Genomic DNA, 18,052 nt, shown 5'->3' on the forward strand with positions numbered 1-18,052 from the left:
TTTCTATTCACTTTTTAAGGTAGCAATTAATATTCAAGATTTTACTTTAGCCAATTTTATATGCTAATATCTGTAATCTGAGCAACTACCTTGAAGACAGCAATGTGCGATATAATAACCACTGTTAAATTCCTTTTGTCTTGTTTCTGTGTAATGTGTATCACTTCTAATGTCTTGTCTATCATTTTTATATTCTCTTTAAAATAAATTTTAAAATGAGAAGGACAAGGAAAAAATAAAGGTTAATTGAAAGAAAGAGTTAACGTTTAATTGTTTAATCAATCTTGCATGCCTATATCTGGCAATCTAAGCAACAATTTTGATGATGACCCTACGTAATGTAACAACCCTTGTTAATTCATTATCCTTGCTTTCAAATTTTGTACCATTTTTATTGTTTAATGTTGCTTTGCTCTTGTCTTTGTTCTTGTTATTTTTTTTCTCTTTAAAATAAAATTTAGGGAAGAAAGAACTCAAAATCTTCCATAACACTATTCATATATCATAGAGCATTTTCAGTATATGAAAATGCAATGTATTTCCAATTAAATCATAAAATCAAAGACTAAAGTATTGCCCATGTGGCGGAGCAATATACTTGATGAGTGCATGTATTACAACTGCTGGAGCTAGGCTGGTATCCATATCCAATTTTTTTTTTTCAGAACCAGGGATTGAACTCAGGCCCTTGCGCTTGCCAGGGAAGCGCTTATTCTAGTGAGCTGTCTCCCCAACCCCAAAAGGCAGAAGGATTTTTTTTTTGCTCCGAATGCCTTCAGGGCAGGTTTGGCTGACTTGAGTTGTGGGGATCGAACCACAGCAACCTGAGCCTGACTGCTTTGTTGAAGCAGCCAATTAAAGAACTGAGCTAAGGGACAGGCCCCTTATCCCAATTCTTAACCTTCAAGTCTGAGAACCATTTCCACATCACCTTTCCCATTTTCTCCCAGTATTTGGACAAACACATTCCAACACCACTTTTTATTGCTGATACATTAACATTAGAAGCCAGATTCATCACACCTCCTTAAGAGCTTGCTGAAACCCCCAGAGGAATGCTCTTATATAACATGAAAGCCACACTTGTTCTTGACCTTTCATACAAATCATGAAAAGAAGAAGTCTGACTCTCTCACCTACAGATGGTGAGCTCTAATCCTCCCTACAAATCATTTGCAAAATGTGTTTGGGTCATAAATTTAACTTCAATTTAAGCTTTCTTTCAATTCTGATTTGATATATTCACAATTCTTACTTGTCAAAGAGAAAATATAACCAAACACTGCATTAGTGCTCAGAAACAAAACTACACTGACCTGTATTTCCTTATCAATAATAATAATGCTATATTAATGACCACCAGTATAACAGGAAAGGTGGACTATGTTTAAAGCATGATGGAAGTGCTAGAAAGATTAGTTTTTAACACACTCACGGGAGTATTTTCTATGTCTGCTATGATCAAAAGGAAGAATTATGAAGATATCCATTTGGGAATGGAGTGGTTCAGCATAGACTGGGAAAAATCAAAGGTGGAAGTAGGAACTTTTAAGGACTTTTTCTCCCCAGTATTCTATTTTTATAGCATACTGAAGTCAGTCTAGACATGCTAATGGGCATTGTACTCAGATTTTGAGCAACCAAAACCTCTGAGTATAGTTGGCATTATCTCCATTTAGTGGTGCCACCTTGTCACTCTGAATACACATTAGTGAGATGAGCCACTAAAAGCAGTCAGCTTGGTCACATACAAGAATGGTAGTAGGAGAAAATGAGAACATGCCAGGCTGGAAATGAGAAGGTCACTGCCATTTACCATCTAGAGAACCAGAATTGGCCCCGGAGATAGCTGCTTTCTAACATTCTCACTATTCTAGAAACAAAAAGTATCTGATGCAACAAAGTTTCTGTGTGTTAGAATGAAGACTTCCCCTTGGCCTGTTGGCACGTCTTAGATTACACCAAATCCACAATGCAAGTCAGGCAAATTCCTGTGTGCCAGCTCACTAAGCCAGAATGCCTGGGGCAGCGGCCTGCTGGTATTCCAAAGCTTGTTATGAAAAATATAGCTCATTTAACAACTTGAAAATAAATTTCCCATTGCCTACAATTTTGATCCAATGTTCCTTTGTTGTTGTTGTTGTTGTTGTTGTTTTGTTGTTGTTTTAATTTGGTACAAGGTCACGCTAAGCAGTTCAGACTTGTAGTGATCCTCCTGTTTCAGCTTCCCCAGCACTGGAATTACAAGTATGTACCTCCATACCTGGTTTTGGTGGCCAGCATGACACACTCAGGGAAGGGCTGACATGGCATGAGGTACCGGGGCAGGGATCAAACCCTGATCCTTGTACTTGTCAGGCAGGTGCTTAGTCCACTGAGCTATCTCTCCAGCCCTGATCCAATATTCTTAATCATTTGTTGATCATCTAATCCCTCTTTGACTGCCATACTGGAAAGACCAAAGTTTCTGGCACATGCACTTATGGGTGCATAATAATTTTGTTTTATTATATTAACTTAGTTCAGTCCTACCTTCATTTCCTCCTAGCTGTATGACCAGGCACACCTTCAGCTTCATTTAACCTTGCCTGTTTGGGCATCTTTTCTACTTTCTATGTGCCAGGCACTTTCCTGGTAATTATGCACTCCTCACAACACACTTTTGAGGAAGGCACTTTCACTATCCCTATTTGATGACTGAAGACTCCGAGGGACAACAATGTCCAGTAATCCTTTGAAGGTCACAGGGCAGAGGTGGGATTTGAACCCAGGCAGTCCAGTTAGGAGCCCAGTTTAACCTATTCACTTCAGTTTCTCTCCACTAAGTCTCAGTGATCTAAGTTTCAGTGTCCTCATTCAAACAGGAAGGCTGATACTCTCACCCCACACAGTTGTTGTAATTACAAGAAGTTGGTGATCATTCTACAAATACTGCCAATGCTAATTGTTATTTCATTTATATCATCACCATTACCCATCAAATATTATTTAATTGAAATATATAAGCAAGAATCAATTAGAAGTTCCAATTTGAGCAGAGTTACACTTTTCTGAAAAGACAGAAAAGTGAGTGTCCCAGTCCAGAACTTCCTGGTTCAAATTATTAAGTATAAAAGAAGTTCTGTTATAATAAACCCCAAGCAACATAGCTATTGTCACCTAAGGTTTGTCTTCCCCTTCTCCTTTCTTATCTGGGTCTCCAAGCATCAGATGGCCCAAATGAAACCTGAGGTTATTAGAAATTCAAGCTGAGAATTGATCTAATACTTACTCACACCTCAGTTCCTATAGGTGACATTCATTCTCTTGTTTCCGTGAGAAGCCCAGGTCTACAGAAATGGAAACATTATTTTCTGACCCTTAAGGCCACACAACTCAATTCTCTTTCAATTTCTTCAAAGAATGATTAACCTCTTAGGCTCATTATACTCCTCTTGGGTCCATCAATATGTCACTTCATAAAGGGTTTCTCAAATTGCTTTTAATTCTAATGGCTCCTGGAAACCTTTGACTATTTAAAAGCTCTGGTGAGATATGAATGGGAATTTTTTCAGGATTATAAGTAATTTTTAAATCTCTGCCTTTTCTAAAAAACAATTATTGAAATAGCTTCTCTGTGCTTACTTCCAAAGTGTAATAATCAGGATAGAGAATTTCCATGGTAACCAATCTCAGAAAATCCCAGGATTGGCTGCTGACTCCTCTTTGAATCTTCCAGAGCTGTTACTACCTCCCTTGCTGCATCTTCAAAAAAGGCATATAAAACACATTGGACCTGCATGAACTAAATACCTATTCTTCTAAATGTATGCTTATGCTTTATTTAAAACATGATTCAGCAACACTATTTGGTATATTCTGAAAGAAGTAAGCATCATTGTCTTTTTAATTGCAATAAAATTCACAGACTATAAATTCAAACTTTGAAGTGTATAATTCAATGATTGTTCATATATTCACAAAGTTGCACAGTGGTGATCTCACTACCCTATTAAGAAACTTTATTCTCATGAGCAGTCACTTCCCAATCTTATATCGTGCCAGGTTCCGACAACTAATCTACTTTCTGCCTTTATTCACATGACTATTCAGGATATTTTATATAAATGCAGTTATACAACCATGGTCTTTTGTGACTAGTCTCTTTCGTTTAGCATAATGTTTTCCAAATTCATCCGTGGTATAGTAGGCATCAATACTTCATTTCCTTTGGTGCTAAATAATTTCCCATTGAATGGATAGAGCACATGTTATTTATTCATTCATCAGTTAATAAATAGTTGTTTCCACCATTTTGGCTAATATGAATAATGTTACTATAACATTCATGTACAAGTTGCAGGATGGACATGTTTTCATTTCTTTTGAATATACCCAGGAGTACATTTCTGGGTCATAGGAAAGTTCTGCTTAATATTTAATGATTGACAAATTCTTTTTCAAAGATTCTTTTTGTTTGTAGCTATCTTGGTGATATCTCATTTCAGTTTTATTTGCCTTTTATTAATAGCTAATGAAAATGTTTTTACCAATGAGCACAATAACTATTTTCATTTTTCACACATTACATTCAAGTCCTTTTGCAACATTGTGATGTAATTGCAATCATGACTCACACTCTTTATCTAAGCAATGCTTCAGAGAGAATGTAAACTTTAGAACAAGATGCCATGTTCCAGAGGCATACCTCTAGGCTATGGGAGAACTACTGTCATTACACCATGGCTCTCAATCAATCACTAGATTTTGGTATGAAACACACTTCCCTCTATTCAAGCACCAGATTGTAAGAAACAAAATTTTACTATCAAAACATCAGTTCTTGTTTCTGCAAATCTTGAATATGCCAAGACATGTATCAGAGTCAAAGTTTATTTATTTGGATATAACATCCGGTTGAGCCATAAAACACAGATGGAGCCATCTCAGATAGATACGAGACCAACTCCTGTAAAACAAAGTCAGAAGGAGAAAAAAAAATCTTTGCAGGGAACTTTTACATTAAGCTGTAAAATCCATATCTTAGTTCTCAAAGCCCAGCCATACCTATACTTCACTAACTTCCCACTCCTGTACTCAGTTCCAGTTGGATTTCTCTATGTCCTTCAAGCATAGTATGTTCCCTCTTAAATAGCCAATTTCTTCTTGCCAGAGGGTATCATTTCCTTGGCAAAGGCCTGCTCCTCCACCTTTTTCAGTTGAGACGTCCTGTACTTCCTTGGTGCATGTGTCAATTTCCTTTAACTACTATGAAAAATCATCCCAAATTCAGTGGTGTAAAATAATACAACTATATTCTCTTACAACTCTGCAACTCAGAAGCCTCACTAGACCAAGATCAAGATGACTATAGAGTTGTGTTCCTTCTCTGGGCTTGAAGGGAGTATCTGTTTTCTTGCCTTTCCCACTTCTGGAGGCTGAGTATCACTTAGCCTATGGATCCTTCCTCCATCTTCAAAACCACTGAGGTAGCATCTTTAGAATTTCTCTCTCCTCTCATCTTATACCTCTCTCTATCTCCTTTTCCATCTCTCTGTCACACACCCCCGCTAACCTTCCTCTTTTCCTCTTACAAGGGCCCCTGTGGTTGCATTGATCCTACCCAGATAATCCACAACAATCTATGATCTGCAAAGTCCCCTTTTCTGTATAGAAAGACCTATTCACAAGTTTGGGAGATGAGGACATGGACATGTTTGGAAATATTATTCCATCTACCCTCCTGTCAAACTTTTGTCATAATGACTTAGCACTCTGAATAAGTACACAGATTTGTTAATCAAGATCAGTGTAGGGGCCAGGGGTTTGATCCTCAGGTCTGCCATGCCGGTCCAGTCCCTGGGGCGTCCTGAGACAGCAATTGAGATTGGGAGTGGTGGTGCCCACCTGTAATCCCAGCTCTTGGAAGCTGTAAACAGGCGGATCACTATGAGTCTGATCTAGTAGTAAGAACCTGAAACCCTGTAGACCCTTCCCTAAAATACCAAAATAAAATCATCGCTATCATATGGTATAAGTATTTACATGGCTAGGCCTGTTTGCTCTGAATATATCCCACATGTTCAGTCTGGCACTCAGTAGGTACTTAATGATGACCTAGCTGAGTGGCCATTTTGGTTTTGCTAGACCAGAGCTCCTAGGAGACAGAGAAGAGGAAAGCTAAGATTCTATTGTGAAAGGAATTCTAATGTCTACCTGAGCAGGTTGCATTTCAGTCCATACGCACTGAGACCCATCAAAGGGTTTTGATCAGGGGGTCAATATTATTACAACTGTGTCTTCGGAGTATGAGGTCAGGATGAGAACAGGATCACCTGAAAGTAGGGTGACCGAGCAGGGCCATAGCCAGTGAGAGCGCAAGTAAGGTAGTGGCAATGAGAATGAGAAGCTAGGAGAGCTTTAAGGACTCAAATACATTGTAGTCACCTCCTTTCTAGAATGGAAGAGCCAAACACTACAGGATGTAATATCTTGCAGAAGAAAAAAGAAGGAGAATGGAAGACATTCTGACCTGGCAAATCAAAGAATGGAGATTCCAACCAAGATAATGAATATATAAAGTGGAACACTTTCCAAAGAAGGGAACCTTACTTGTTTCACTGTAGTTAGGTAGAGTCTGAGTCCAGTGCTCACCTTTAAGCAGTTGCTCAGCAGGAATTTAAAGGTATATATCTGGTGCTTAAACACAAGATCCCAGCTAGACCCAGGGAGGAGTTTTTTCTAGACAGATTTTGGCAAAAGTCACTAAAGTGGATGAGATAATTAAGAGAAAAGTACCTGAAGGAAAAGCAGAGTGGTGGGGATGGCTGGGCTATGAAAAAAGTCAGAGCCAATGGAGCAGAACAAGGCTGTAGAGGTAAGGATGAAATTGCAATTCTCAGTAGGTAGAAGTATGCTCCAGTCCACCAGGAAGTGTGGCCAAAGGAAGTCTAATAAATTAAAGAAGGATATATGTGAGATATTTTTAGGTAAATGGATGCATTTTGAGACCAAATTTTGAGCAAAGTAAGCCAGACACACAAGTTAAATATCACATTGTTTCTGTTCTGTGAGAAAGTCAAAGTATAATTAAGAAGCAAAACTGGAGGATAGCTACTAGGAAGTAGGAAAAAAACTGTCAAGTGGGAAGGGGAACAAGGGAGTGGGAGGGGAAGGGAAGGAAGGGAAAATTATTTTAAAAGAGAGTTGAATTGAAAGGAGCAGTTAATGCTTAAAATACTTTTTTCTTCTTTTTACTCTGATATTTTTTTCTTCCTCTTTTGAATTTCTTACAACTGTTATTGTTTTGCTTTGTTTTCTTCAAGTGAATCTTGCACATTCATATCTGATAATCTGAACAACTAATTTGAAATAGCATCATGTAGTACAGCAACCATTTTTTAATTCCTATTACTTTATTCAGTGAAATCTTGTATCATTTCTAATGCTGTTTTTTTCTATCATTGCTTTGTATTCTTTAAAAACTAAGATAAATTAATAAATAAATAAAAAGAGAGTTGAAGGGATAAATGGAAACAGAGCTTTTGTAAATGGGGAGGGGAAGAAGGGCTTAAAGGAAGAAAGGGGAATATGGAAAAAGAATCAAGATATATACAGAGGGGCCAGGGAGATGGCTCAATGGAATAAGTGCTTTCCTGGCAAGTGCAAGGGCCTGAGTTCAATCCCCGGTTCCAAAAAAAAAAAAAAAATAGATAGATAGATAGATAGATAGATAGATAGATAGATAGATAGATAGAAATTTCCTGTGACAAATGTGATTATTCTGTATGGCAAACTTGTACTAATAAAAAATATGTTTGAGAGCCCTGTAATTTGATGACCTTCGAGAGAGTTGTTTCTGAATATAAGACAGGGAGAAAAGAGAGTGCCAAGGTTTCACAGGCTCAGTTGAGAAGGGCAATCATAGTCATTGCAGATTCTGTCCTAGAGTTTGGCAGTTTATTTTGAGAGTCAAGAAAGATTTCAAGGTAGTTCTGCACTCGATTTGAGTTTCAGCTGCTTCAACTTTTTTTTTCAGTTTCTCTCTTTAACTGTAAAGCAAGGAAGTCCAATTGTCAAATCCTAAAATTCTGCTGAAAGTTCAATTCCTAAGCATCTGTGAAGTTGTTTTCGCAATATTCTCTAAGTTAAAAATTATCTCCAAAAAGAATTCTAGCAGAGAGTTAGTTCAAGAAAAAGGAAGTATGAAAGTTGAATAACTTTTTATAATTTAAAATTTAAAAATTATTCAGGTATTATGATAATCTCAGACATAATCTGTTGTAAATTAAATTTTGTCAATTTCCTATTTGAAGTTATTTTGTTCTAATTACTCCCATGTTAATGATATAGGTGAATTTCTATTTTTAATCACTTTATAATTCATGTGTACTACCTTTTAAATTTTAGTTCTTCTTTCAATCATTGTATATTTATCATTCAAAACTTCCCTACCTATATTTACAAAAGCCATATTTTTTATCTTCAGCATCCTTGGAAGATATGTTTTCCAATTTTAAGCCTTGGTTAATATATATCAGGTAAGAATAATTATATAGCAGGTAAGAAAAAGGAAATGATCTGAGGGTACAATAGATACTGGGAAAAGGAAATGAACTTATTCAAAAGGAAAGAGTTACTGAGTTGAGAAGAAGGACAGGAGGAGTGGGGGAAAGAGATGCATCTATTTATGTAAGCAGGATGGTTTAGACAATGGTACTGTGTATTTCTGCTGGTCTACGGAAAAGAGCAGATAGTAGTTAATTTGTTTTGTCTCCTTTTTTCAATTGTTTGCAATTTTTCTCTTCTTAATTTCTTATACATTTCTTTATTGTTTCTTTCCTCTTGCAATTTTACATACATATATCTGGTAATATGAATAACTATGTAATACAACACATACTGTGACATTCATATTACTTTGCTAAGTGAAATTCTGTATCACTTATAATTTTTTCTGTTTTAATACTATTTTGTACTCTGTTTAGAAAATAAAAAACAAAAAAATATGAAAAAAATAAAGAAATTACAACGTGAAGCCACAAAACAGGAGAGAAAATGGTCCTGAAACACAAAACCTAGGTCTCAGGGTTTTGACTACCAAGTGTCTCAATCTTTGTATTACTGACACTGGGGGATACTTCTTTATTAGGAGGGGCTATCCTTTCCATTATAGGATTCTTAGCAGCACCTCTGGTTTCTACTCACTGATCCTAGTAGCAACCCCCTGTCCAGTGCTGGCAATGAAAATGCCACCAGCCATTACCAAATGGACTTGGGGGCACAAACTTTCTCTGGGTGGAGAATCACTTTTCTAAACCCTAGAAAAAGACAAGATTTTTTTAAAAAACCAAGATGAGTAACAATTGTGTACTCAACTACTATAACAAAGCAAATTTTAAAAATTGCCAAAATGGAAAAGTAGAAAACATTAGGATTATATGCTGATGCTAGACAAGTGGGCTCTTCCCACTTGTTCACAGACTGCTTGGGATTCTTCAGCATTTGATGTATCTAAACCAGATACCAGACTGATTCCTGTAAAACACATAGGTGATCATGGTGTACCCTCAAGCTTAACGTTTGCTACTTTCTTCAGCAGAGTTTTTCAGCTCTGACACCAACTGCCTTGGTGAAATAAATCTTCTTTGTGGTTCTGTCCTGAACAATGTCAGAGCTTAGCAGCATTAGTGCCCTCTACAGCAACAGCCACTCCCCTGTGGTAGGCAGACTAATGTCCCACTAAATATTCAGACCTGAATCCCTGTTACCTGTGAGTACATCACAGTAAATGGAATTAAGATGCAATTAAAGGTAATAATCAGATGATGTTAAAATGGTGAGATTATTTTGGATTATCCAGGTGAACCCAGTATAATCACAGAAACCATGAAGACAGACAGAAAAACAAATGACTACAGAAGAAAGGACAAGGATGTGACATGGTTGATTCTGAAGATGAAGGAAAAGGGCCATTGGCCAAGGAAAGGCAACACACCCTAGAGACTTCAGAAGAAACACAATCCACTCAATGTGTTGAATTTAGCCTAGTGAGACTTAGTGGAACTTTTGATCTTCAAAACTGTAAGCTACTAAGTTTGCATTGCTTTAAGCCATGTAATTTGTTGTTATTTGTTACAACTGTTATAGGAAGCCAATATACTACCACCTTCATCAGTTTTAACACGCCAAAATGTCTACAGACAATTCCTGATGCCTGCTGAGGAAAACCTTCAGGTTCAGAGTCACTGCTCTGTGTAAGTGTCCAAACTCCTGAGAGAGGTGCAGTGGTATTCTTCAAAATACCTGGTAAACATGATCATCCAGCTAACAGGGAGATAGGCCCAATGCTGCAAGCATATCAAATTTTTCACTTCAGAAACACTTTACATCCTTTCACCTCTCTGTTCACGCCATGCCAATGGGCTCTTTGAAGGGTAAAGAATGTATTTTGGCTCTTCTGTCATTTCTATTCATATCTATAATAATCCCCTTCCTCAATTTGCTATAATTCTAGTTTCATCAGGTTACTACATTGACAGCCTTATGATTGCTGCATATATTAGACAGCAGGGGTCTTAACATCCCCTTCCAAGTGCATTACTGCTCTGAAGCATCTGTAATTATTCTTTACCTGAAACTCTCGCATTACCAAAATCTCTGTGCATTTGAGTATTATTTTCTCTCTCATCAAGAGATGACCTTTCTGTTTTCTTCTCCTATATTGCAAATATATTTGAAAATTAAGTTCAAGTATTCTCTACACAATGAAGACTTTCATGACCTCCCTCCCTAAAAACAAGGAGTTACCATTCTTCCCACTTTAATCTCCTATGGTGCTGATCTTTCTGCATTGTGCCTATTGGTTGGCTAATCCATCCCCTCATTAGATTATTAGACTGGGAGTTCTTTAACAGTTGAGGGCATATTAGAGTCTCTCTGCATTCCCAAAGAATGAAATGCCTCTGCTCAAGAAATTCCTGTGAGCAAAAAATAGTAGCACATACTTGTAATCTCAGCTACTCTGGAACCTGAGGCAAGAGTATTACAAGTTTGAAGTTAGCTTGGGCAATTAAGTGAGACCATATCTCAAAATATAAAAAGTAAAAGGGGCTGAGGATCTGACTCAAGGTTCCCTTAGTTCAATCCATAGTACATAAAAAATGTCTGTAACATGCATGAAGAAATGTATAGGGGTCATGGATAGATGCATATCAATCACGTATCAATCAGAAACTGATCAACTATGGGCATAATCTCAGCTCTGATCCACAAGAATTAGGAGGACTAAGGGCCCAGGAGATAGCTCAGCAGCATAAACATCTGCTTAGCAAGCGCAGCATTCCAAGTTTAATCCTAGGTCTCAGGGGAAAAAAAAGAGAGAGTGAATTAGGAGGACTGCGGGATTGAAACAAGTGATCATATCCCTTTATCTCTAAGCAGAGGTAGGGCAGAGCTCAGCTATTGAGAACACAATGTGAGGAACATGACCAATTCTCACTATGTACCATGTAGCCCTTTGTCTATTTCCCTTTCCTATCCTCAGATATTCTATCCAGCATGTCCATAAAACCGATGTTGCTAAAACACATAATGTGGAAATATTAACAGAGTCTTACCTGAGTTTGCCTAACACCTTCCAGGTTTAGGCCATAAAACAACCATTTACAAGCACTGAATGAGCATAAGGAATAGAGCTGCAGGCATTTATGAGAGTCCTGGGACCTGCTGTATCAACAGTTTAGGTATAAACAAGAAGATCTGTTGAAATTCATCAAATGGAAATAGACGTGATCCATCACTGGCTAAGCCTGAAAGTGAACTCTCAGATTTTCTTATGGATTAGGGAAGAGAAATAAGAAATTCGTGTAAACTATACAACTACAGGAAGTCTTCAGCTTGACTTAGACGGATGTACATGGTTTTGGAATCAGAAGAGAAGGTCCCTGGGAAACTTCTGGACCAGCTGAGAGCCCTTTGGTTGGCTCTCACAGAATGGGGCACTATAGTCAACTTCGCCAATATAGCTGCTTTCACTTGTGATTTTCACCCCCAGAGGATATTTGGCACTTTCTAGAAACACTTTTTTGTAATACTGGTAGAAAGGACTGCTACTGGCATCTAGTGGGTAGAAACCATGGGTGCTACTCAACCACCACTATGCAGGCTGCCCAAAGCAAATAACATTTCATCTGCAGGTGTCAATCGTATCAAGTCTGAAGTTCCCTAAGCCAGTGAAGCCAGGAAAAGCACAAGGATCAAATCTGTAAGAGCCCGGTCTCCCTTCCACTGCCTCTAAGCAACAGTGCAAGGTGCTGCTTTGCTGAACTGCTGACAAACATTAACAAATATTTTCTTTTAGGATGAAGAATGCAACTTGCTTGCAAGTGAGAAGGATAAATAGTGCCCAGCAAGATGAGTCTTCTTGGATTTTGAGAGTTACAAAGTGTTAAACTTTTCAAAAGCAATCCAAGTCATTAAATCCCAGCCCTAGGATTTGGTTAGGTTATTCTGGCCTCTACTAAACAAAATCAATGTCGGACCTGCATGTCGGGATTCCATCAAATCACTTTGCATCCGCCTCTAGCACTAAGAGATTCCAGCCACCTTATCCCTATACAGACATAAAACATTTATGAAAAACTCTGTTTTTGCTAGATGGTTACGTACTCAATTTTTTTAAAAGTTAAAATGTTACATTTATTTTAACACATCTAAACTAAGGGAAAGGTGAAACAATGCAGCATAATACACAGAGTGTACCAAAGATGCAGCCTTTCTAAAAATCATGCTGCAGAAAAGATAAAGAATGACACAATATGGTACAAGCCTGGCTTAATCAAGAAACTTTCATAATTACTTGATTCTTTTGGTACCAGAAATTGAACTCAGGACCTCACACTTACCAGGTAGGAACTTGTGCTACTTGCTATATCCTGGCTTAATTAATTGATTTTTGACCCTATGTAATTATAATAATCTCCAAAGGATTTGGAAATCATTAAATGTTTATATTTGCAGTCTTCCTAAGTAGATATAGATTTGTTTGTAATAAAGCTAATTTTAAGAGCATATCAAAGTTGAACATAGCAATGACACTAAACCCAGCAGTCCAGAGTAAAAGATCCTGAGTAAATGCACTTAGTTGTATTACTGTGGTTAGTTCAGATGCCTGTTCATTGGTTGAAAGATTTTTTTTTTCCGGAATCAGGGATTGAACTCAGGCCCTTGCGCTTGCCAAGGAAGCGCTTATTCCACTGAGCCATCTCCCCAGCCCAGATTGCAAGATTTTGATGGATAAAAAATTAATTTTCAACAAGTGTGACAATCTACAGTCAAATACTTTTTGGTCATAACAGAAATGAACAGAGTCTGTAGAGTATACTCTAAGCATAGTATTGCACTTGCTAAGGACAGCAAGAATGTTCTTCGTAACAGAATTGATTTCAAACATGAATGTCGGTGGCTATTCAAGAAGCTGGCTTACTGTTTCATTTATCTCAATTCCTTGAGATTAATCTGATAATGTGTGGTCCTGAGACAGAAGCAGGAATCCAGCTTCTCGTAAAACATGAGAGTTCAACGTTTTTACTTTTGATAAAAATAGCTATGTGCTTCAAATTAAGTCCTCTAGTTTGAAGTTAACATCTGCTTTTGCCTGACTTTTCTTGCTGCTGCCTAACTTCCTCAAGAAAATGGGCAGCAGCACAATTAGTCAGATTTATTAGGATTTTATTTTTTTTGCAACCCAGACTCCTACAGCAGTCACTTTGACACAGTAACTAATGTGAATAATATGTGATGGTAGTATTTCTGGTAGATAATGCTGATTTTTCCAATAAAACAGAAATCTAAGTTATCTCATGTTTGCAAAGCTGAGTATGATCTTGAATATTATTTCCAAACTGTTTTTGCTTGGTTGTGTTTCCTTTATTTAGTCTAAATCTCCAGCAATTACACAGTATTCCATTTCATTTCTGTAATGCTAACTGTGCTTTAAAATATTTAATTACAACCGACGGGATCTCCCTTTCCTTATGGAAACAGATCCAAAGCAAATCTATAGAGTTTGTGGACTCAAAGGGATAGGAGTCGTTTTTACACCAACTACTATTTATTCTCTAAAAGCATGCTGCTTTCCAAGTACCCATCAACCACAGTCTCCCGATAGCTCTATTCTCCATTCTTAACCAGAGCGCAAACATTTTAAGAGTATCAAATAGCTGCCTCTGAGTTCCCTATTTACTGTTGATTCCTGATTCATGTCTATTTCACTAACTACTAATTGTCCTTAGTGGAATTTGGGCTTATTTCCATGATACTTCATATTCCTAGGCAAAAAAGTATCAGTACCATGGATTTCTGAAATTACACCTTTAGAGAAAAACAAATACAAACTAAAGAATTCTAGTAGTCCACAAAGACTCCACTCTGCCTCCCAGATGCATGTGAGCTCACACATGCACTCAACAACATCCTTCAGAAAAATATTCCTGCATTCTGTGTAGAACAATGGTATATATAATCTGATCATTATAAACAGCTTATTAATAAATAATTTAAGTTTCAGAAACTATCAACATTGGGTGAAGGAATCAGATGACCCTTTGAAATTGCCTACAGCACAAACAGGAAAGCAGAACACCATCTCTTCCAACAGCTTCCTTGACTGCTCCAAAGTGGAGCCAACCAGTCCTGAAGGACACTCAAGCATCTACTAGGGTTGTCCCATTTCCTGACAGCCTTTGACCAGCCTGACTCTAACAGCTACACCATGAAATCCCCTCAGAGGTTTCTTGATATTATAAATATTTAAAAAATTAAAGATAACTCCTAGAACTGCATGGAGTTTCCAGTTTTAGGCCATGAGACTGTATTGCACTGGTCCCTACCTCGGACTTCCACACGATGTAGGGGTGGCCACGACTGTTGGATGGGGGCTGAAACTTCCTCTGCTGGAGCCACCTCCTGGGAGAAGCAAAGATGCCATTGGGGCCTCCTCCGGAGGAACAGAGGATGCTCGCAGTGCTGCGGCCACTGCCTGGCCCAGCCAGGACCGAAGGCAGGTCCCAAGCCATGCTCTTCTTAAGACTACTTCGACCCAAGGGGACCTCGTAGTCAAAGTGGAAGCTGCCAGAAGGTGACTTCTCCTGCGGGGTGCTGGGTGTGGAGAAGGACGAGCAAAGAGGTCGGGGTGTTGGGAGCCGGTTGGCCCGAGAGGTCGGGCTCCGGGGAGAAGTCGCCGAGTGGGTGCCAAGCCCTTCAGCTAGAGTGTGCGGGGAGTAGAGGCGGCCGGCTGTGGCCCCCGGAGCACAGTCTGCTCCCGGCTCGCTCCCGCAGCCTCTGATCAGGGCTGGGTCCAAGCTGCGGGTCTGGCGCAGCTTCCTTTTGGAGAAGCCCTTGGCTGAGGCCGCGCCGCCAGATGCGGGCGAGGAGCAAGAGAAGACGCTGTGGAGCAGACTCTGCGCGGACATCTCGGAGACTCTGTGCCTGGGGGCTACCTTCTTCTCTCTGCCTCCTGGAATCCGGGAGGCTTCGGGCTGGGAAAGGAAGGCTTCTTGAGAAAAGCTTCCAGGCAGGGCACCCTGAGGGCGGTGCAGGGCTCACGCGCCGCCAGCGCGCTCCAAGTGCCCCTGAGGGGGCAGCAGCAAGAGATCCATCACCAGCCTTCTAGGAAAAAGGGCTCCGACCGCTAGAACCTTCCTTGTAGCCCAACTAGAAAACTGCGTAAGAAAGAGTTAGGAGCGAGGTCAGGCGCTCTCTCTCGGTTCCCAGCTCCAACCAGTCCGCGCCACTCCCCCTTCCTAGCTTAGGCGGGAGACGCTGCTCTGGGGCACGCTGGCTCTGAACAACCTCGAAGTCTCCAGCAAGCTCCTCCTCATGGCCTGAGGACCGTCCAGAGGGCTGGGAAGGAGGCTGCCTGGGTGCGCGCCCAGTGAACGTCCGGCGCGCTCCCCAGCTCGGTGAGAACTTCACCCGCACCGGAGCTCAACTTCACAGCTGCGTCCTCGGTGCACCTTCCCTGCGCCCGGTCTCCCGAGCCTTTGCTGTGGGGCTCCGCTGGGCTGCTGCGCCCACTCTTCTGACTGGCAAAACCCAAGAGTGCGACCAAGTTCAAGGCTCCTGCCGGAACTCCTGGGACACCTCGCCAGGGCTAAGGGACTAAGACGCTACAGATTTGCTGATCGCGCTCAGCGCTCCTCGGAAAGGAGACCGCCTCAGGACCGGGGGCCCATGTTCCGCAGTAGAATGACACTTGATATTCGCAGCCAGCTTTGGGCCTAGGACAGGCGCAGAGGTGTCCCCATACGCTCGAGCTAAAGGCAGCGGGTAGGGAGTGGCCGGGATGGGTAGGGCCAGAGGAACTGAGGATCTGGAGCAGGGGCGGAGCCTGGAGTAGGAGAAAGCAGGACGTAAAGTTTTTTCCAGGCGCCAAACCTGGGAGCAGCGCAGAGAGCGGGCAGCTAGCCTGTCTCCAGAAGAGAAAGTCGGAAGGACGAAAGCGCAAACCTTTTCCTCAATCTCCCCTCCCCCAGACGGAGGGCGCTCCAGCTCCACTCACGTTTCTGGAAAGAAGCGGAAGTGTCAGATTGCACCCCACCCACTGGCGTCGGGTGGGCAGCCTGGGACATTTGTAGTGAAGCTGGACTTAAATCACCACCACCACCACCGTGTTTGTTTTTTAAAAGGAAGGACAGAAGTACAGTGGATTGGTGCAATTGCCCATTAACCAGTTGGAGGTTAGGGATTCAACTAAGAAAAGTGGAGGGGTTGGTGGAGTCCTCTCAGTGTAAAGGTTATGAGATTAACAGTATTTCTGGAGGAGGGTCAGAGGAAAAGCCTCGGAGATAGGCACTGACAAAGGATCTGTCTCCGGTTCTGCACCCGGAGTCTCGGAGTGCAACCCGGGCCACGATGCTGGGCAGCCAGCTGGGAAATGTGGGCAATGTCAATATCCCGAGCTCCCAGATGAGTCTAGAAGGAGCTTCTCTGGCTTGACCCTCAAGACCAATAAAGCACAAAGCGTCAGCCACCTCTTCTGAGGCCTTTTGCTGGAATGCTTAGATTTTGCAAGGTGTCTTAACAACTGTCTCGGTAGGGAGCAGACAGAATGTTGGAAATGCAAAAGCGTGTGTACCCTTTGTGTTTGTGTGTTCCCTTTTACCACTTCGGAATGAAAACAATGTTATATAAGTGGAAAGATCACTTTATTAATTTTATTTAAACATTTACAATGAAATTATAAACACAGTGTTCGACAAAATAAAACTAGCTGCCTTAATAAATTTGATTTAGAATTTGTCCCTATGTTATTACCTATATTACTATCAGGGGATAAGTAGCTTAGTGTGACCTTTATAAAAAGCCATTAAATGTGCAAATATCTAGATGGAGATAGGGGAAGAAATCTAGCAGAAAATTATTTCTATGAAGGGCTGTGATACATGGATCTTCGCTGTAGGCTGTACTCCTACCTGCAACTTCAGGGGAGGGAGACAGTGCACCTGAGGTCTTTCCTACGCCTTTGAGGACCTGCATGCAGCTTGAAGACAGAGCAAGACTCCAATTTTCCATTGCACTTAAGAATATCCATTGCTTCACACCCTGAAAACATAAATATTGTTAGTAGCTGTCAATCAGTGTACAGCTGACAGACAGCATTTAAGATCCCTTGCTCACCTGCCTGACTACACACCTTCAAATTTCTTTTGGGGGATGTTGGTGTTTGCTTTCTTCCCTCCTTACACAGGTCATCTTGAAAGTAAGTGTGTGGGTTTTGCCTGACTTCTCTTGGGTAACAAACAATACCTTGTAACTTGTCACTAACAATGAAAACACCTAGTAGTAGTGTGTACTAGTGGAACGCCAGCGCATGGTTATGCTTTATTGGATTTTGGCATTTGAGATAGATTATTAGCAGAGGCACACTTCACAGGGCAACTTATAACTCAAGGGAGTGGAGTAAATGTAATTTATAATTCATATGAGTCCTACACCTCTAAGTCCATATGATGAATATAGAGTTGAAAGCACAGCCTGCTGCAATTGTGTAATATGAATTTCCTGACACAGA

The 18,052-nt window shown here is 40.3% G+C and overlaps 1 protein-coding gene across 1 annotated transcript in view; it reads right to left on the minus strand.

Annotated features, from left to right (window-relative positions):
• Nucleotides 1-16,940, minus strand: part of Arhgap6 (Rho GTPase activating protein 6) — a 626,968-nt gene extending 610,028 nt beyond the window's left edge. Inside the window, exon 1 of the mRNA XM_004635035.2 lies at nucleotides 14,871-16,940. Within this exon, the coding sequence (XP_004635092.1) occupies nucleotides 14,871-15,452 (582 nt within the window). The 5' untranslated portion in view covers nucleotides 15,453-16,940. The remainder of the gene's footprint in view (nucleotides 1-14,870) is intronic.
• Between the last annotated feature and the right edge of the window lie 1,112 nt (nucleotides 16,941-18,052).

The sequence above is a fragment of the Octodon degus genome, unplaced genomic scaffold, assembly GCF_000260255.1.
Source record: "Octodon degus isolate 3935 unplaced genomic scaffold, OctDeg1.0 scaffold00069, whole genome shotgun sequence".
In the NCBI taxonomy this organism is placed as follows: domain Eukaryota; kingdom Metazoa; phylum Chordata; class Mammalia; order Rodentia; family Octodontidae; genus Octodon; species Octodon degus.